Source organism: Ailuropoda melanoleuca, chromosome 16 (assembly GCF_002007445.2).
Source record: "Ailuropoda melanoleuca isolate Jingjing chromosome 16, ASM200744v2, whole genome shotgun sequence".
In the NCBI taxonomy this organism is placed as follows: domain Eukaryota; kingdom Metazoa; phylum Chordata; class Mammalia; order Carnivora; family Ursidae; genus Ailuropoda; species Ailuropoda melanoleuca.
In genome coordinates, this window is record NC_048233.1 from 63,288,558 (window position 1) to 63,311,213 (window position 22,656).

A 22,656-nucleotide genomic window follows, 5' to 3' on the forward strand; every position below is an offset into this window, starting at 1 on the left:
GTTTTGTAAGCTTCTTACTAATCATAGAATTTGGCATAATATTATTTGAAAGCAGACTATGACCAATTTCTCTAGAAAAGTACTTGGCAAACTATGGCCAGAGGGCCAAATCTGGCCTACTGTTTTGGGAACTACACTTTAATTGGTACACAACCATGCTCATTTATGAATGAACTTAATACCACTGAACTGCACACATTAAAAATCGTTTAAGTAGTACATTTTATGTTATGTATACTTTACCACAACAAAAAAAATACAAGAAACGGTTCTCAAAGAGAACATAGAGGACTTCCTCATGTTATCACTCAACATAAAGGAATTATGAATATTCCCATTAGAAAAGTCACAGGATGAAAAGGATACATAATGCAAACACTGTTGATAAAAGATGGAGCAGCTGTATTAATATTATACAAAATAGATTTCAAGACAAGAAATATCACTAGGAAAAAGACGGATATTTCATAATGATAAAAGGATTAATCAGGAAGTCATAACAATCATAAATGTCTATACACCTAATAACAGAGCTTAAAAATGAAGCAAAAACTGACAGAACTGAAAAAAGATAAATTCACAGTCGTAATTAAAGATTTCAATATTCTTCTCCCACTAATTGACAGAAGAAGTACACAAAAAAATCAGTAGGAACAGAAAAGACTTAACAACATTATTAACCAGCCTGACCTGACATTTATAAAACATTCAACCAACCAATAACAGAATACACATTCTTTTCAAGGGCACCTGAAATATTCACCAAGATAGGGGCACCTGGGTGGCTCAGTCGTGTAACTCTTTGCCTTCAGCTCAGGTCATGACCTCAGGGTCCTGGGATGGAGTCCTGCGTCTCTCTCCTGCTCCCCGCTCAGCAAGGAGTCGGCTTCTCCCTCTGTCTCTGCCCCTCCCCGCCTTGTGTGTGCTCTCTCTCAAATAAATAAAATCTTTTTTTTTTTTTAAAGATTTTATTTATTTATTCAACAGAGATAGAGACAGCCAGCGAGAGAGGGAACACAAGCAGGGGGAGTGGGAAAGGAAGAAGCAGGCTCATAGCAGAGGAGCCTGATGTGGGGCTCGATCCCATAATGCCGGGATCACGCCCTGAGCCGAAGGCAGGCGCTTAACCGCTGTGCCACCCAGGCGCCCCTCAAATAAATAAAATCTTAAAGAAAAAAAGTATTCACCAAGACAGATAATAAGCTTCGCTAAAAAGCAAGTCTTTTTTAAAAGGATATTTATATTTAAAAGGATATATTTATATTTAAAAGTATAAAAGTCTTACAGAAAATATTCTCTGACCACAACTAAATTATATTTGAAATCACTAACAGAAAAATATTTGGAAAGTTCTCAAATACTTGGAAACTAAACAACAGTTATAGGTCATACACATATAATTTATACCCATATCGATGGATCAAGGAACACCTCACAAAGGAAATTTTAAAAAAGGAATAAGGATGAAAACACTACATATCAGAATTTGTGGGATGAAACTGTAACAGTGCTTAGACAAAAATTTAGCTTCATATGCTAATATTAGAAAAGAAGAAAGGCCAATATCAATGATCTAAGTTTCCATGTTAAGCAGCTAGAAAAAAGCATATCGAATTCAAAGTAAGTAGGATGAAGGAAATAATGAAGTTAACAGCAAAAGCCAATGAAATAGTAAAAGAACAAACATGAGAAGGAAATCAATGAAGTCAAAACCTGGTTCTTTGAAAAGACCAATAAAATTAGAAATCTAGCTAAACTGATGAGAAAGAGAGGAAGAAGAGGGGGAGGAGGAGTGGGAAGAAGAGGAAAGGCAGGATAACACAAATGAAAGAGAGGACATCAATACAGATCCCAGAGAGGAATGTAAAAACAGAGGAACATCACGAGCAACTCTTTGCCAACAAACTTGAAAACTCAGATGAAAAGGACAAGTTCCCTGAGAGACAAAAATTGCCAAAAATGACTGTGGTGTAAGTCTCCAAGATTCTCCCCTGGTTCCGTGATTTGCTAGGAAGGCTCACAGGACTCAGCACACAGTTGTACTAATGACTAAGATTTATTACAGCAAAAGAATATAAAGCAAACAGCACAGGGAAAAAGGCATATCACGGTGAAGTCTGGAGAAACCCAGGTACAAATTTTCAAGAGTCCCATCTCAGTGGAGTCACACAGCACATGCTTAATTCCTGCAGCAGTGAATTGTGACAACAAATGTGAATTTTCGTCCACCAGATAAGCTCATCACTCAGTGCTCAGGGTTTTTTGGGGGCTGGTCATGCAGGCACCATCTGCCTAGCATGTGCCAGAACTCCAGACTCCCGGTAAGAAAACAGATGTTCAGAGTAAACCACAGCGTCTGACTAAAGGTTTAGGCACAGTGAGCCACTCCTGGCAGTTAGGAAACAGTGGGGAACCTTCTCCAGATCCAAATTTCCAGGTATCAGTCAAGGGCCAACTTTATAAGCAGGCCTCTCTGTTAACTATTTTCTTCTGCACACCAACACAAGAAGAAACAGAGGCTGGACTGCCTTATAAAAAATTAAATACGGAATTTGTTACTAAAAATATTCCCATTTGGGAATGCCTGTGTGGCTCAGTCCGTTAGGTGTCTGCCTTCGGCTCGGGTCATGATCTCAGGGTCCTGGGATCAAGCCCCACATCGGGCCCCCTGCTTGGCGGGGAGGCTGCTTCTCCCTCTCCCTCTGCCGCTCCCCCTGCTTGTGCTCTCTCGTGCTCTCTGTCAAATAAATAAAATCTTAAAAAAAAAAAAATCCCACGAAGAAAAAGCCCAGATAGCTTCACTGGCAAATTCTAATATTTATTAGTAAAGAAATAATACCAATTCTACACAAGACTCTTTCAGGAGGAGGGAACACATTCTAACTCATCTTATGAAGTCAGTATTACTCTGATACGAAAACCAGGCCAAAAGAATACAAAGAAAAAACAAACAAAACCTACAGATCAGTATTCCTAATCAATGCAAAATCCTTAACATAGCATTAGCAAATTACAACCAGCCATCTATAAAAAAGATAACACATATTCCAGGAATGCAAGTGTATTTTAAATTTGTAAATCAATTAATGTAATTAATTGGTTAATAATAACATTAACAGAATAAAGAAAAAATGATTATCTCAATAAATACAGAAAAACCATTTCACAAAATTTAATACCTATTCATGATAACAACTCAGCAAACTAGGAACAGAATGAAACTTCCTCAATCTGCTAGAAAACATACACAAAAAATCTATAGCTAACATCATATGAATGGTAAAAGACTAAAAATTCTCCATCTGAGATGGAGGAACAAGGCAAGCAAGTCCACTGTCCCAACTTTCATTCGACCTTGTACTAGATAGGGTCTTAGCTACTGCAATAAATTGAGAAAAAAAGTAAAATTCACACAAAGCAGAAGGAAAGAAATAAAACTTCCTCAAATTCACAGATGACATGATGATGTACACAGAAAACCCCAAAATTAGAAAAAAAAAACTACCATTACCATAAATTTACAAGATAATAGGATATAAGATCAATGTATAAATATCAAATTTTACTTCTATATACCAGCAAGAAACAAACTTGGGTTAGTTAATAAAAAATTAACTTTTAAAATACTGTTTATAATAGGATTCTAAAACATGAAATATTCAGGGATAAAATTCACAAAACATTTTAAAGACAACACAATGAAAATTACAAAGCATTTTTTAGGAAGATATTAAAGAATATCTAAATAAATGTAAAGATACACTGTGTTCATGAATTGGAGAACTCAATATTGTTAAGATGTCCATTCTTCACAAATTAATCTACAAATTCGACACAATCCAAAATCCCACAGACTTGTTTTTTTTAGTAATTCACAAACTGATTCTAAAAATTATCTGGAAATACAAAGGACTTAGAACAGCCAAAACAATTTTGAAAAAGAAAAAAAATAAATCAAGGACTTGCACTACCACATTTTAAGACTTCTTACAAAGCTACAGTAATAAACACTGTGTTGTATATTGACTTAATGATAAGCATATCATCAGTGGAACATAATAAATTCAGAAATAGATCCACACATATATTAGATCAACTAATTTTCAAAGAACATACCAAGGTACAATGAGAGGAAAAAACTCTTTTCAAAAACTGTGTGTGTTGGAACAATTGGAAATCCACGTCCAAAAAATGACCCTCAACCCTTATATCATACTGTACACAAAAATTAACTGAAATGTATGAGACTACATGCTTATACTCATCTTTTACAAGTTGACACGCTGAAAATATAAAGCAGAGAGAAAATCATCAGTGATGGTCCTAATTTAAGTTTTGTACCCCCCAAACGCTTGAATGTTACCTGAAACTTCTTGTCTTCCTCAAGCTTCTTCTGATCACACAATTCATTGTAATGTTCTTGTAGCTTAATATGAGTTTCATTAAGTGATGATAACTCATTTTTAATTTCATTAATTTCTCCATTAAGTTCTTCAACCTAATATAAAAAATTCAACCAAAATGAACAGTTACGTAAATGTGTCTGTATGGGGGCGCCTAGGTGCTTCAGTCAGTTGAGCACCAGACTCTTGGTTTAAGCTCAGGTCGGGATCTCAGGGTCATATGATTGAGCCCTGTGTTAGGCTCTGCACTCACTAGGAGTCGGCTTGAGATTCGCTCCCTCTGCACCTCCCCCTGCTTGCATGCTCTCTCTTAAATAAATAAATCTTTAAAAACATACGTTTAGTATGAAGATATTTTATAAACACAAGTTTTTGGAAATAGTTAAAATAATAAAAATGATCCCAAAGTAACTAATATTGAGAGCTACCATTTATTTATTTATTTATTTATTTTTTTAAAGATTTTATTTATTTATTCGACAGAGACNTAAATAAATCTTTAAAAACATACGTTTAGTATGAAGATATTTTATAAACACAAGTTTTTGGAAATAGTAAAAAAATAAAAATGATCCCAAAGTAACTAATATTGAGAGCTACCATTTATTTATTTATTTATTTATTTTTTTAAAGATTTTATTTATTTATTCGACAGAGACAGACACAGCCAGCGAGAGAGGGAACACAAGCAAGGGGAGTGGGAGAGGAAGAAGCAGGCTCATAGCGGAGGAGCCTGATGTGGGGCTCGATCCCACAACGCCGGGATCACGCCCTGAGCCGAAGGCAGACGCTTAACCACTGTGCCACCCAGGCGCCCCTAAGAGAGCTACCATTTGTAACTGTGCTGAACACTTAATAAATATAGTTTCATACTCATAAAAATCCCCAATTTACAGGTGAGAAATGAGAGGCTCGCAGATGTTTAAGTAATTTGCCAAGATCACGTGGATGTAGTCAGGATCCAAACCCAAAGCTAAATCTAGGGGTTGTATTCTTAACTACTACATTAAACGACCTTTTGTTAGAAATTAAAAATTATTATTTTTAATCATAGCAATTCTCTAAAAGTTACGACTTCATTACTTCCTTGAAGTTTTATTTTCTTCTTGCAAATCAGACATACAGATTTTAACTCCACTGAGTGGCGAGTACTGAGCACTAAGCAGTGCAAAAGTAACGGTCACTGCAGGCTAATATTTACATCTATAAACTGGGGTTTCACTGACGGTTTAAAATTTCATCATCTTTTTTGGGGGAGCATCCTTTTTGGGAACCTCAAATATAAGACAAAGTAAGTGCCACTGAGTCCCAGAGGCTAACAGATATGAACTCATCTATTACTTTCTCTTATCTCATCTATTTTTAACCTTTTAAAGATCTATCTGTGTAAGGTACTTCTCTTCCTAGGCTCAACTCTCCATGAGTTTTTATACCATCCTTTCCTATCCCCCTCAAGGCCTAGTTCTAGCACTAATCTCTTCTCTGCTCTTATTTACAATCCTTCCCACTATACTGGCGTGTTTTCTTCGGCCTTACAAATAGAACAAGAACAAGGACAAGCCTTATAGAAAGAACAAATATGCTCTTCTAATAGTCTTAATTCATTTTTCTCCTTGACCCAATTACTGTCCCTCTCTCCTCTTTTTAAAAAAAGATTTATTTATTTTAGAGAGAGGACAGAGAATGTGCTTGGGTTAGGGGAGGGACAAAAGCAGAGAATCTTCAAGCAGACTCCCCACTGAGTGTGGGGCATGACACGAGGCTCAATGTCACAACCCATGAGATCATATGATCTGAGCCCAAACGGAGAGTTGGACGCTTAACCAACTGAGCCACCAGGCATCGCTCCCACCTCTTTGAAATAAAAGTCCACACTTGGCTACTTTCAAATTCTAACTTCCCAACACTCCTTAACAACCTGACTCGTGCCCTCATTATTCTACAGATTCCCCTCCCCCCCATATCACCTGCGAATTAGCAAAAGATTTTTCCCAAGTTTCATACTATTTAACAGCTCAGCAGCATGACTATGTTGACTACTTGTTCTTGGAACAGCCTCTTTTCTTTGTTTTCATGGTATTACTCTTCCTTTATCCTCCTACCTTTCTCACAGTTCTTACCAGGATCCCCCTCTCACCCTGCCCCAATACACAAAACCCTACTCTTTCTTCTTTAGCCTTCTTCTCTAGTCCTCCACTCCTTCCATACATAATTGTAACTATACCTTCAAATTTCATCTTTATGTTAATAAAACTTAAATCTGTATCTCATCTCCCAACTTCTCTCCTAAGAGCAAATTCACATTTCCAAATGCATGGTATGCATTTCAGGCTGGATGTCCTGCAGGCACTATACAATCAACAGCTTCCAAATTAAACTCATTTTCATCCGCCAAATCTGCTTCTCCTTTCACGTTTCTTATGTCAGTTAATGACATTATCATTCTACTAGTAATACTACTCTCAGAGTCATGTTTGACTCCTTTCCTCTTCCAATACTTGTTATATATAAAATATCACTAACTCTCCCAATTCTACTTTTAAACGTTTTTTTGCATCTATTCCTCTTATCTGTTCTATTACCCTAATTCACACCCTCATGGGTTCAAGGTTAGATTATTTACAGTATTATTCTTGCTGATCTCTCTCCATAAAGCCATCCTCCATACTGCTCCAAGAGTTATTCTTCTAAAACCTAGATCTATGTCACTTCTCTGCTTTAATAGTCTCAGTGGCTTTCCATTACTTATAACATTCAACTTCCTTAGTAAGGAGCCTTTTGGAAGATGATCTCAACCTATTTTTCAATGTCACATTCCACATATCCTATGCTTTATTCAAATCAGACTGCTCATCACCCTTGAAAATGCAGTTTCATGCTTCCATGATTTTTCCCATTCTTTACTAAATGGAATGCCAATAAGATGGAAGGAGAAATGCAGGAAATGGGCACATATGGTGTGGTGAAATCTTATTTATCTTTCGAGGCCAAACTAGTGCCATCCTTTCTCTAAAATTTTCTCCAACCTAGCTAAATGATTTCTTTTGTTCTTTCACAGTAATTTGTTAATACCACTAAAACCACTCCATGCTATTGTGGCCAATTTCATAGTTATCTGTCCATTTGAGTGTGAGCTCTTTATCGATCTTTGTATTTTAGGCATCTCTGAAAATCCAGTACCTAGAATAGTGCCTAACACACAGTAGATGCTCAACAAATGGTGCGAACTGAATTCCTTTTGTGACTTGCCCTTTCCTCTAAATAATTTCTGAACATCCTCATTATTGTCTTTTTGTCTATATATACCCATTAGCTATATAACTAGTCAAATGAAAACAGATACACATAACACTTTTCTTTGTAATATTTCAATGAATTTTAACTATACTGTCTAAAAATATTCACAAAATTTTGTTTGTACAATATCTCTTTCACGGTTTGCTTTTCGGGAAAATAGCAGTTTGTATGATTCCATCTTATTTTTGTATCTTTTTAAGTTTTTAAAAACCCATCTCGATCCAATCTCAGTAGCAATACTTTCACTATTCTTCACTTTCCAAGAATGGTGAAAAAACTTTACATAGAGATAGAAATACAATTAAAGAGATCTGACCTCCCATTCAAGAAAACTCTTACATAGAACCATAGTAGCTTTTTCTTTTTTTCTTTTATATGATTATTTACTTATCAGGGAGAGAGAGAACACACACGAGAGAGAGAGAGAGAGAGAGAGCGCATGCGTGCACCCACACACTAACAGGAGGGAAGGGGAGAGGGAGAGGGAGAAGCAGACACCCCATTGAGCAGGGAGCTGATGCAGGGCTCGATCCCAGGGCCCTGGGATCATGATCTGAGCTGAAGGCAGATGCTGAGCCACCCAGGCGCCCTCAGCTTTTTCTTACTTAACTATGTTCTGTTTAGTACTAAATCATATAGAAGTGAAATGACTGTAGAAGCTAAAAAATCCTAAGACAAAACCAATTTCATACAAATTTATAGACTGAGGCCTCACCAGTGAAACTGAATGCTTACTTTTCTTAATTCAGTTGACTTTTCCTTGTGGGAGGAGCATGGTTAACTTAATTAGTATAATAGTCCAAAATATAATCTTTCTTTCCCAAAATATAGTTTTGATAAACTCATAGTGACTTTCTACTGTGTTAATTCTTTTAGAAAAATTGAAAGGAAATAAAATACATATTAAAATAGAATAATCAATTTTTGGGTCCACCAATCTTTAAAGTGAACCTTTATATTTTACAACTTCATACCATTTCATACTTTTATTATCTACTTTATTAAAATGAAAATTTAGTGTAAAATAAATGGATGTGGGTTAAGGAAATAGCTACATTTATAACATATCAACTCTTTATGTTAAAATGTTAATACTACAGAAGTCATGTTCTAAACATGGCTTTAATACATCTCAACAAAACTGCTGAGGAAAGCTAAATAGGTCAGCTAATAATAGTACCTATATAATTATTTTAATCATTTACTAAAATACTATGCAATTGTTTTATGAAAAGGTAAATTAATTTTTCTTTGTCACATATGGGAAGTCATTCAAATTACATGTATATATCAATATTTTACATTAATATAAATATACACACACATATATGTGTGATTTTTCATGCAAGAAAGCATGACAGGCAATTTTATTAAATTTAGCCTTTTTTTTTTTTTAAAGATTTTATTTATTTATTCAACAGAGATAGAGACAGCCAGTGAGAGAAGGAACACAAGCAGGGGGAGTGGGAGAGGAAGAAGCAGGCTCATAGCAGAAGAGCCTGATGTGGGGCTCGATCCCATAACGCCGGGATCACGCCCTGAGCCGGGCAGACGCTTAACCGCTGTGCCACCCAGGCGCCCCTAAATTTAGCTTTTCAACAGCATTTACTTCTTGGAAATACAAGTCAAGAAGAATATGTGTCTGACTTTATTCCTATATTATTTTTGCAATATTTTCTTAGCATTTAATAGTTATTTTAAATGTCTACAACTACTTAAAATATTTTAATATTTTACTATTTAATAAACCTACATGCTTTTTCCAAGTTCCCAGTGCTTTCTCATGCTCATTTCGAAGATTAAGGAACTTTTCTTCATTTTCTTTTACCTTCTCCCTTTGCAGCTCATTATCTCTTTCAAGGGTCTGCAATAAAATTAATTATCCAAAAAATAATCAATACCACATTAATGAATTTTGATGTGTTTTATGTTGCTTGGACCTTTGCTTCTAACATGCTGAAAGTGCCATACAGATCAGTGATAATGTGCTATCTCAACAATAATTTTCATAAATTAACAGAAAGGTGCTTATAGTTTAGTTAACAGGAAATAGGGGGAGGTTATAAAAAAGAAATGGCTATAAAAGGGTATAAAAACATTGCCATTATTCAGTTTCACTGCATAAGTTTTAATGTACTGAAAAAGTAATATAAAGTACAGCACTGAAAAATCTGAACTGTAGCATAATCCAGCCTAACTCTACTACAAAATTTTAACTATTCTCAGAACATTTTTTCCATATCCGTTTATTTTAGAAATTAACTGGCTAGAAAACCCTTAAATACAATTTTAATTTTTAATTTCAGATTAATACTTTTTTTGTAGAGCTTGGATATTTACCATATCAACTTATTACTTCATAAATTAACATAATATAATCACCACTACACCACCCTCTCCCCCAAAAAACCTTTAAGAGTAAAAATACTGTTTTCTAAGACAAGGGCTTTAAAGCTATTAAATTATTGTCACCAATATTATTAGGTTTCTTCAATGTCTGCTGATAATCCAAGTAAACTTCCTTAAAAAGATAAACAGATAAGAACTCTACCCACATGTCTAATATATCTGGAATTTTTAAGTTCATTTGTTCTATCATTAAGAAAGCTATTTACATTCAGGGTAAACATTTCAAGCCATACAAAGGACAGAGAAAGAAAGGTCACGTGTCCCTCTATCAACTCTCCAGTTCTCCTCTGCCAGAGGTAATCACTCTAGCAGTTTCTTGTGTAGCCTTCCAGAAATTGTCTCTAAGCATACAAGGATGCATATCTTTTTAAATACAGATGAGACCATACCATACATACCGTGTTCTTCTGTAATGTGTTTTCTCTTAAAAAAAAAAATGAGTATTTCTTGTTTACTTTCCAAACCATTAAGTACAGATCTATCTCATTGTAAAGGCTTCACAGTATTCCATCTATTTAAAGAGTTCTCAATTATATCTACAATACCAATATACAATGACAAGTAATAATGTAAAACTATGGAAATATCTAATAAAAAGCATTTTACAGTTTTAACATTAAAATTCTCCTCTAGCACATAAAGAATATTAATGCACTTTGATAGCCTTCAATGAATACCTATTTTGACTGCCTTTACTTCAAGATAATGTAAATATTTTTACAGAAGTCATGTTCTTCTTAATTTATAGGCAAATATAACAATAGAACAGTTTCTAAATATTTATAATGTGTAATGGTTTATTCCCTTGTCTTGGTAAAGCAAACCTTCCATTACTTCTTGATAAAGGAGGCACAGATGGCACATTTCTTGAGGCCTGCATGTGTGAAAATATTTTTTTTTCTACCAATACATAATGATTCATTTGGCTGAATACAGTACAATTCTGCGTTAGAAATCAGTTTCTCGGGGATGCCTGGGTGGTTTGGTCAGTTGAGCTTCCAAATCTTGATTTTGGCTCAGGTCATGATCTCAGGGTCCTAAGACTGAGCCCTGTGTGGAGCTCCACACTCAGCGAGGAGTATCCTTGTTCTTCTCCCTCCCCCTCAGTTCCCCCCCTTTCTCTCAAATACATTTAAAAAATGTTTAAAAAAATCAATTTTTCTCCAACCACTGAAGGCATGGTTCAATTATCTTCTATCTTCCAAGACTACCAGTGAGAAGCCTGAAGTCATTATGTTGCCATTCTTATCCTTAATCCTTTGTATGTGACCTAATTCTTTTTTCCACAGAGTTTTAGAATCTTCTTTTAGTATAAAATTTCATAATGATATGCATTGGTGTTGAGCAAAACAAACTCAAATTCTTCAGTTCTAGGTTACATTCTAATATTATTTCTTTGGTTTTCTCCTCTCCTTCCATTTTCTCTGTTATCTCTGAAACTCACTAGACTTAGACTTGGACTGAACCCCTAATATTGGACTGAACCCCTAATATTCTTTCCCTTCTGTTTTCCATATTCTTGTCTTTTGGTTCTACTTTCTGGAAAGCTATCTCAATATTACCCTCCAAACTTTTCATTTTACTTTTTATGTCACTAAAATATTTATTTTAAACGTTCTTTTTTTTTTCCTGTTTCTTTTTCTAAAGACTCCTAATTCTTATTTTTTGTGGATTAATAAAAATATTTCTCTTAACGGAGTATATTTTCTTAGTTTCTCTAAATTTTTTTCATTACCCTGTCTGTTTTGTCTGATTTGCATGGTAGAGACTTTCTCAAGTGCCCAGTGATCTTTAACGGCATGTTCATATTAAAAATGAAGTATTAGGGGCGCCTGGGTAGCTCAGTCGTTAAGAGTCTGCCTCTGGCTCAGGGCGTGATCCCAGCGTTCTGGGATCAAGCCCCACATCAGCCTCTTCTGCTGAGAGCCTGCTTCTTCCTCTCCCACTCCCCCTGCTTGTGTTCCCTCTCTCACTGGCTGTCTCTCTCTTGTCAAATAAATAAATAAAATCTTGAAAAAAAAAACTAAAAATAAAAATAAAAGACTGTGAACCCTTAACAAAGCTATTCAAAAATTAAAACCGCACTGAGGGGTGCCTGGGTGGCTCAGTCGTTAAGCGTCTGCCTTCGGCTCAGGGCATGATCCTGGAGTTCTGGGATCGAGCCCCACATCAGCCTCTTCTGCTGAGAGCCTGCTTCTTCCTCTCCCACTCCCCCTGCTTGTGTTCCCTCTCTCACTGGCTGTCTCTCTCTCTGTCGAATAAATAAATAAAATCTTTAAAAAAAAAATGAAGTATTAAAAAGTCGGTTGAAAGTTTTGTCAAATGATGGGCTTCACTATAGGTTGATCTGGTTGAGTAATTTCACTGGGAGAGTTTNAAGTATTAAAAAGTTGGTTGAAAGTTTTGTCAAATGATGGGCTTCACTATAGGTTGATCTGGTTGAGTAATTTCACTGGGAGAGTTTAACTGTAACAGCCTGTGCAAGTTAATTCTCCCAGAAAGGAATCTTTTTTCTTTTTTTTTTTTTTTAAGATTTTATTTATTTATTTGACAGAGAGAGAGACAGCCAGCGAGGGACGGCACACAAGCAGTGGGAATGGGAGAGGAAGAAGCAGGCTCCCCATCAGAGCAGGGAGCCTGATGCGGGGCTCGATCCTGGGACCCTGGGATCACACCCTGGGCCAAAGGCAGACGCTTAACGACTGAGCCACCCAGGTGCTCCCCACCCCCCAGAAAGGAATCTTCATTCTCCTGTCTGGAAGTGGTAAGGCTAGCTGTCCTCTAAATGGGGAAACAGAGCAGGAAGATCTCAGATTTCAGTATTTAGATTTTCCACCCTGTTTTCAATATAATTCTCTCAGGAACATACTGGCAAACTGGCTCCAACAATTTTTTTTACAGCATTTGCCAATTTTAAACATTCCAACCATGGGCAATTTCAAGCCACCTCTAGTTTCACAACCAGCTCACGAAATGACAGCAGCTTTAACAGATCTCCCAGGTATAAGCTGTCTCGAGAACATGACTGGATTTCCCAACCTCAGCTGTCCCTCAAACCCCTCAACATAAATCTTCTGCCAAGTGGAAGACAGGCAGTGCCTCTTTGTGCAGGGTAGGGAAGAGAATTTGGAGACACGAAAGCTTCTACCTTCTTATATACACCTTCTAGCTCTTGGCTTCAGCTGCACATCCAGCTTCTAGAGGCGTGTGATGCTTGCAATTCCTGAGCATTTGTGCACCTTTGACTTGGTTTCTACTTTCTTTAATCTGCTAAGTAAATTACTAATTTTCCATCTGGTTCCCATTTAAAACTTAATTTTTACTGTTTCCTCTATTTCCTTGTCCTTGAGGATTTATTAATGTCATTTTATTGCAGTTTCAGGAGGAAATCGGAAGTTAATGTGTAGGTTCAATTCAACATGTTTAACCAGAAGCCCAGATCTGACAATATCTGAACTTAACAAAGATTCTGAATTTATTCATTCATTAATTTAATACAATTTAATGAGCTCCTACTGTGTGCCAGATACTCTTTCAGACTCTTAATGCTACATGCACGAAACTGTTACTGTTCTCATGGAATTTAGACACTATCAGAAAATTATTTGCATTTGGATTAATAAACCCCAAAACCATTGTGAAAAATTGGATACTGCATCAAGTCAAAATAGAATCATCTGTTAATGTTTTAATATACCAAAACTAAGTAATCTATCCTGGTTAATACTATGACTATGGGAGCAAACTAAGTAAATTATTCTTGTGAACACGATGACTACAGCAGCAGAACTACACTTAGGTTTAGACTGAACTATGATTAAATCATAGCAGAAAATATTTTCTATCATGGGAATTCAGATCTCTATGCTCCAAACTGTACTATTAAAAAAACGAGACAGATGGACAGCATGATTGCGCAGCACTGAAAAAAAGTAGGCCATTATGAAGAGTAATGATCCCTTTTAATACAGGTGGAATTAGAATGCTCCTCAAGAAAAACACTTGAGATATCCATGCAGCATAATCCTCAGCAACAGTTCAACATTAATATTTTGTTATACTATATATCAGTAGTTCTCCAACACCAGTCTGTAAACAAGTACTGATCCATGACAAAATTTCACTAGTTAATGACAAAGTCTATACAAGTCACCAAATGTCTTTTCTTGTAAAGAACTGTATCTATTCTGAGATTATATCCTTAATACGTGGCGTTAAAATATTCTTTTTTATAAGATGAAAGTGATGACAGATGGTGTTGCTTATTTTTAATGTCCTTATTTATCAAAATAAAAACCTGACAATTCTATCCTGTCCTTGCCAATACTTTGCATGAAATTTCCATATGAAATCAAGTTTTTTTGTATANCTGTATACTATCGAGGCTCAAATAATGGTGCTAGTTAAAGAGGCATCTGGATTATATAAGATATTGGTACTTACATCTAAAAGATCCTGGGANTTGTATACTATCGAGGCTCAGATAATAATGGTGCTAGTTAAAGAGGCATCTGGATTATATAAGATATTGGTACTTACATCTAAAAGATCCTGGGACCATAGTTATAGGCCCTGTTAACTCAAAGCAACACATGACTGTATGTCTCTGACTACTGCACACTCCGCAGAATTCAACAACACATAAACATTGCATGTAGAGCTCATGAAGGGTAATTCAAAAGTTGTGGTTTTCGAATAAGTGATCTAACAAAAGTTGGCAGGTCTCACAGATCTAGGAAGAATACACTAACAATGTAATGTTGTAGAAATAGTGCTAGAGCAGAATTAGGTCAAAAATTTAATTTGGGGTTTGCCGCTAATTAAGAAGCCTTGAACTATATCACTTACACTTTTTGGATCTCTAGTTCACCATGAAATGAAATGAGTGGATTGGCTGATCACTAATATTTTGTTCATCCTAAAAAATGTGTTTCAACTCCTTTAAATGGACAAGAAAACAATCCTGATTCTGGAGAATCAGGGTAAATTCGGGGTATTCAGGGTAATTCAGGGTAAAGAATTTGGGTAAATTCTATTCTATGTTTCTTGGGAGAAGGTTCAAATGTTAGAGAAAGTCCCAGTTATCTATCTGTAGGGTGGGTAAAGGAGGTGGGGGGACACTTACTTATAGCTGGACTTCCAGAGAAATTTTTTTCACTACTCTTACTGAAGGAGGTGAAGGGTTAAGAGGAAGGAAGAGTTTGATCCAGCATACTGCTTCCCTCTCCCAGGTCTAAGTTTTACAGTACTGGGGCAGGCAAGAGAAAAGAAGAAGGCAAAACTCTCTTTACATGATTAGTCAGAGAACATCAATGGTGAGGAGGCAGATCTTGCATTGTTCAGGTTAAGTGTGGTTCCATTCAGTGATGATGAAGTCAGCATAATTTGTGGGGCCCAGTGCAAAACGAAAAAAGCAGGGAAAACACACTATTAAAGGTACTAAAATACAAAACCTTTCCTTCCTTCATGGTCACTGCACCCCCCTCCCGTCAACTTATCATGGTGCTTTTTATTTTCTATTTAGTGTCATGAATCTCTGGGCAGGGGGATACTCACAGGGCAAATGCAGACCCTCACAGATGCCTAAGAATCTCACCACACAACTCAGCACATGCAAGATCCACCTGCGATGGGGTTCTACCTCCTGTAAGCTACTAGACCCATGTACTATGTCCAGGATGGAGGTGGGGAAGTCAATCTTTCTGTCCCATGGGACCTCTGCCCCAATCCATGGCAGATGGGTAACCCCCAACTGATGGCAACTGCCAGGCAGGGATATTCCTCAGTATCTGGATTGAGGACTCACTCCCTGCCAAATGATCTACCTAAGGTGCCAACACACGGCCACCCTGAGACAGAGGACGCTGCAGGGCACATGCAATGGACCCAGACCCTCCCTGTTATGTTTAGGTCTATTGTATTTGTTCCTTACCACCAAAGGTAAGGAACAACGGTAGAACACAGACCTTTCCCCATTAATGTGACCACAATAGTGGTGGGGCAGAACCAGAGAGGATGAGGGCAGGCAGGGCCCAGGATAACAAAGCATGGAAGAGCCAGCAGTCAAAAACTGGTCCTAAGACGCAGTAGGAGACAGGAGAGAGCTTAGGCTCCAAGCCCCCAATGCTCCATTTTTCCATCAGACTTAATTTACAAAACATAAATTCAAAGATAAAAATTAATAAAAATTTCAAGAGCATGAACACAGAACATTAAAGCTGAAGCACAAGGCCCTTCTGAGTATGGGTCCCTATGCAACTGCACTGATTACATACCCAGGAAGGTGGCCTTGGCCTCTGAGGATAGTGGTCTTTACATGGGAGGCGACTGTAGTTTTCTTGAGGAATGTTCAGCTTCACCTTCATTACCAAGAATCCCTTCAGAGGAGCACAAATATCTTCCACTGGTCACCACAGTGGAACCCATTCCCAGCTCCGTCTCTTGAACTGGACATACCATCACTTGGCCAGTGGCACACAGGACAGTTTCTGTCCTTCCACTAACCTCCATGTTCCTTCATGTGGAGCCAAGAAACCACCAAAGTTCTCTCTTCTGCAACTTTCCTGGGCCATATAGCATCACAACAAGTGTAATACACTTCAAGCCCCATTGGTACATATCACTCCAAAACCCCGAAATCTCTGGACCATAACTGCATTAGTCTATACGTCCTTGGTATAATACCATACTTCAAGAAACATATGCCAAGTTCTTCCACATGAACTTACCACAATTTACTCTACTGGCAACACCAGAGTGGACCGTCAAGTTTCTACAGCATCTCAAGCATCCATCTATGAAACAAGATGGCGCTTTCCCCTTTTTGTACCCCAGTCTTTACATGATTTTCACATAGACTCCTTCATTTAGCTTATGCAGGAAAATGTACTCCCCCTCCCAACTAGGGATGTAACAGAAAAGCCTCTCTTATTGAACTCTCATTCCCAAGACATCAGTGGCGATAATTTCTTCCCCCCTCCAATCATTTGTTTGGATCTGCCCTCAATTTGTGGAAGTTCGCTAACTGCTCTCTTCTATTTTCAGTTTTGGTCTTGGTCACAATTCTAAGACAAAGAAAAAAAATCCCATCCAATCTGTTACAAAATTAAGTCAGATACTTAATAAAATCAAACATTTAACTAGTAACTTAAATGTTAAAAGAATATGTTCATTACTTCAGACATTGATACCAAGTTGATGAAGAAGGCCATATCTTACCCCTAAAATTCAAAATGATCTCAGATGAAGTTGGGCAGACAAATGCAACTAGACAGGTAAAGCTCATTAAATGGAAATATACTATCTGTATCTCTATATACAACCTGATTATTTTCTTTTAACATCTTCAACTTTGCTTCCAGTTCAGTACTAACTTGAGTTTGATGCTGAAGTAACTGTTGCATATGTTGGAAAGAAATGATGATACCCTTAAAAAAAAAAAAGTATACATATATCAGTTGAAAGAATTCTAAGTGTGTAGGTATGTTTCTAAATTCATTCTTAAACTACATTTTCTAATTTCCTCACTTATTATCTTTATAGTTTAATTTCAACACCATAATAAGACAGTGAAATAAACTACTAGCACATTTTACTAACTTAATATATAAAATAATTACATTATATGACTTCTTTCAAAGTACTATATCTAAGGGTTTTTCAAATAACTAACAGTTTTTTGAAATGGACCATGAATTATGAGACACTACCGGAAAATGTGAAGAATTTAAAACCAAAACTTTTGTTGGCTTGTCTTAAAAACAGTAAATGCATCACTGCTGAAATGTCATATTGCTAATGAGCTAGGATGTCATGGTATAAATTCAGAATGAAATGGAGGAAAAACAGAAAAGAAAAAAAGAAACAGGAGAACTTTTCTTTCACAGACCTTTTTTAAATAGAAGAATTATAAATATCGAATAGATTCAAATGAGAGTGTAACATCCTATAAATGCATGCTCTAAGCATACATACCTTTCAATAATTATCTGCTAGGGTACCAATGGTCTAAACTATCAAGGAAAAAAACTGATTTATTTTTATTCTTTTTATTTATTCATTAAATATTTTAATGTAATACTTTTCCAACTTTATTAAGATACAATTGACAAATAACATTCTGTAAATTCAAGTTACACAACGTGATGATTTGATACACATATATAGTGCTAAATGATTACCCTAATAAGATTAATTAACATTTCTATCACTTCACATAATTACCATTTTTGTGTGTGTGGTGAGAACATTTATGATCTACTCTTAACTTTCAAATATATAACACAGTTTTGCTAGTTAAAACCATCATGCTGTACATTAACTCCCAGAACATACTCATCTTATACCAGAAGTTTGTACCCTTGGATTTATTTTTTAATGGAGGAAATGTCAGGCCCGGTTAAAAAGGTACACATGTATCCATTCAACAGACCCTGAGTGCTTACTATGTGCCAGGAATTGACCTAGACATGATTCCATTTGTTAATTTAATTTTTTATTTCCCACATTATACCCAGTTTTAAAAATATTTACTGGCTCCCAAAATGTCTTATGATTGCTTGCCTTTTTTTCTTCTTGAACATGTGCGATCTCTTCATTAATCTTCTTATTTAATTCCAACTCCTTTAAAAAATTGAGTGATTTTAAAGTTATGATATAAAATTTAGCAAATTCTATATTTAATTCAGTGCTCAATATGTTTAGGAGAGTCATGGCCCCTTCCTGCCTGAGAGTACCAACGTTTGTTTGCTGGTGAAGCAGTGGCTCCTAGTGAAATAGAGGTGGTACGAGATACCCAGCACAGGCTGCTGTACAAATTTTAAATACTCACATTCAAAAATCACAAAATTCCTCATCTCCAAAAGCTTTTCTGGAGACACCATTGTACCATAAGATTACCTATATTATATTAAAGTGGAAATAAAATGGTTATAGACAAATTGTATTGTCTTAAATTCTTGCTGATAATGGCAAAAATTACCTAATAATGAAAAATAATTGGCAATACCTTTTTTTAACTATGTATATTAACTTTATAAAGGAACATTTTTATATTATAATTCTGAAATTCTCATTTTACAAAAACAATTATATAAACATGAATACATTTAATTAAATACCATGTTAAGTCTTTCTTGAAGTTCTTGAAATTTTTGTTCTTTAATTGTTAAATGGATGTTTTCTTCTCCCATCTTATGTTGACATGTGACCTTGGACTTTATCAAGTCTGAGGTAACTTTTTTTAGTTCCTAAACATAAGAAATATAAACAGTAAGTTCAGTATAAACAGTTCATCAAAGAAAGGTACTTTTCTGACAGCTTTAAAGTCCATTTTAAACCTATCATTATAATTTACTGCATTTCACATATCAAGATAATACCACTGGTCCACCAAGGTCTATTTCCCCTAGTTCCCTTGCAAGATAATTAGCCAAGGTGGGAATGCTACAGGGATAGAATTCATGATTTTTTTCCCTTTAAAAAGTGCATAATACTAACCAAATGAACTAAACAGCCAGAAGCAGGGTGTTTTCATTTATTACTTATTTAACAAAAATCTTCTGAGATAAAAAAAATAATAAAAGATTATCAATTTCCAAGTTCATTAGCATCTAGTAAAAAAATATGTGTGAGAAATCATCATAATCTAATATGATGAGTGATATATGACAGAACTGTACAGAAGCATAAAAAAAGATATTGGTTGAGGGCATCAAGAAGGCATTATTAGGAAGAGTGGTTTCTGAATTGGGTCTTTAAAGAAAAATTTGCAAAGAGGACAAAAAAGTAGACNTAATAAAAGATTATCAATTTCCAAGTTCATTAGCATCTAGTAAAAAAATATGTGTGAGAAATAATCATAATCTAATATGATGAGTGATATATGACAGAACTGTACAGAAGCATAAAGAAAGATATTGGTTGAGGGCATCAAGAAGGCATTATTAGGAAGAGTGGTTTCTGAATTGGGTCTTTAAAGAAAAATTTGCAAAGAGGACAAAAAAGTAGACATTCCAGACAAAAAGGTTGTACATGCACAAACATATACAAACATGAAAGAGTATGGCACTTTTCAGAGAAAGAGATTAGGATATGGTTGGAGCTAATATGTTATGGAGGAGGAGAAAGAGTAGAGTATTCATGGTTGTGGCTAAAAATCTGACAGGATTCAAATACTGAAAGGCATTTGTAGGCCAAACTAAAAAGAGCTTTAATTTTATCCTATAGGCAATGAGGAATCAATAACTGGAGGATTTTGAGTAGGAAAAAGACATAAGATTTGTAATTCAGAAAAATAACTCTAGCATCATTACAGATTATTAGAATTAAGGAAGATATAAAAGAAGTCTTCGTTGTAAAGCTACATGTCCACTGAACTTAAAAGATATCACCCAAACACATTATAATTCTGAAATACCAACTTCTGAATTGGTGTGTAATTTATTATTCTGCTGTTCTGTGTATACTGACTATATTAAATACTCAAGAATCTGATTTTCACATTCTTAACTACACAGTATCTGAACTCCCTTTGAATTTTGGAGGAATTCTACATTATAAGAATCCACTGTCCACTAGAGGACCCAGAAATGCCAGATACTAGCTTTATAAGCATGAGGCCAGATGCGGCTAATCAGATGCACCTGTCCTGGATATTGGATCAGGAAGTAGTATCACAAAGAACAAGAACTGTTGCGAATCCTTCTGCGGGTAGGCTTGAGGGCCAATGCTAGTAACGCCACGCTTCCATGGACAACAACGGTACCACTGAAGCAGGAGCAACATCCACCACAGTCAACAGTGACAGTACAACCTACACTGTACAACACCCAGGACTGGAAGTTGGCTTTATGGTATGGTCTTGGATACTGCATAGCTTCCCTTGTTTCTGACCATTTTCCAAGTCTGAGATGACCAACATCCAAATCCCTTTGCTGACAAAAATCATCTTGGAGTTAAGAATCCTAATATACTTTACTTTTTAAAAGACTGTATGTAAGAAATGAATAAATAATAATAACAAACAACTCTGTTGTAGAAAAAAAGTTAATTCATTAGGGTGGTGAGATTACAGGAAATTGTTATTTTCTTCATTGTACTGATTAGTATCTTCCCTTTTTTTCTAAAGTAAACATTTATTTCTCAAGTATCAGTGTATAGGAGATACATATATACAGTATATAATAGTATATAAAGCTATGGAAACAGGGGCAATCACTTAGAGTTATTAGTTAGAAGAAAGAAAATGGCAAATGCCTGAGTCCTAAAGAACTCCAACACTTATGGATTACATTAAAAGCTCATATAGAAGGCTGAGAAGTATGGTCAGCTAAGGTAGGTGGAAAATCAATAGTGTAATATTCAGGAAGCTGAAAAAGGAGCAGCAGAAAATAGGGCTGTCAACATGTCCAGAGTTCTACATGTTATAGCTTCAGGTGCCACATTAAAAACTCACCCAATTATAACTCAATACCTAGTTCAAAATCCAGGAGAAAGGATGAACAGTTTTGGTTCACATGTCCCTTTCAGATATGTACATTGCATAAGAGGACTGCTAAAGTAACCGCACGTGGGTCAAGAGATAGGACTTGACACTTAGAAAAGCAGGCAGACAAATTAATAGCCGGTACAAAGAGAACAATCATCATGAACTGAGTAATGAAAGAAGTCTGAACAAAGTAGGTAGGCCTTGAAGAGTGAGTAGTTTACTGGATATACTCCATTTGTCTGTCCTCACTCTCCACCTTTTCTTCATACTGCTCTGCCCCCTGTGTGCTGATATCTGTGGATATAGCAAACAGTTTTTCTTGCCCTCTGGCTCCTGGTTGGGTTCAATCTCTGGAAGGCACCAGCAAATCAGTATGCTGGGAAGACAAAGAGATTGAGGTATTTCCCTGTTTCCTCCCTACATGGCCACAAAATGACAACAACTCTCTACCAAAGGTCACAGCTTCTGAATTCCCCTTCTTCTACAGCTGTACCTACAGCTTTCTCCAGGTTCCCAGTATCTGCTTCTTTCCCTTGCCCCCTCAGGTTTATGTGGTATAATCATTTCCCCACTCTTGGGGTGGTGCTTTAGTACTCCTCCTGGTTTCCCTGAACTCTGAAAACTTACCATAACTTTGTAAATAGCTTCTTCATCAAACTTTTCTCTTTTACCCATTCCAATGCGCCACCTGTTTCCTGACTCAATCCTATTTAACACAAGTAAACTGAGAGAAGGGATTTTAAGTGTGGGAAGGGGATATGGAGGAAAGCAAAGACAAAAAGGAAGGAATAATGAAGAATTATGACAGCTGCAACAAAGATGTTGCATTAAGTAGAACAGAAGATGCTTAAGAAGCAGCAGGAAATGATGCTGAAGATATAGAATGGGGCCAGACCATGGACGCTGTGAAAACACAGTTAAAGAAGTATGGGACTAAATCTATATGTTGTACACCTAAACTTACACAATGTTATACATCAATTATATTTCAATAAAGCTGGGAAAGAAATTGCGACTTGATTGGGTAGGCAAAAGAGAACTATTCCATCTACCATTCCT

The 22,656-nt window shown here is 36.1% G+C and overlaps 1 protein-coding gene across 1 annotated transcript in view; it reads right to left on the reverse strand.

Annotated features, from left to right (window-relative positions):
- The window catches only part of CCDC73 (coiled-coil domain containing 73), a 149,222-nt gene that overhangs the window by 10,194 nt on the left and 116,372 nt on the right, over positions 1-22,656 (reverse strand). The window contains exons 10-14 of the mRNA XM_034644803.1: positions 19,229-19,357; positions 18,672-18,731; positions 17,432-17,536; positions 9,454-9,564; positions 4,364-4,498 (exon numbers count right to left, since the gene is read on the reverse strand). Coding sequence (XP_034500694.1) covers positions 4,364-4,498; positions 9,454-9,564; positions 17,432-17,536; positions 18,672-18,731; positions 19,229-19,357 — 540 coding nt within the window. The remainder of the gene's footprint in view (positions 1-4,363; positions 4,499-9,453; positions 9,565-17,431; positions 17,537-18,671; positions 18,732-19,228; positions 19,358-22,656) is intronic.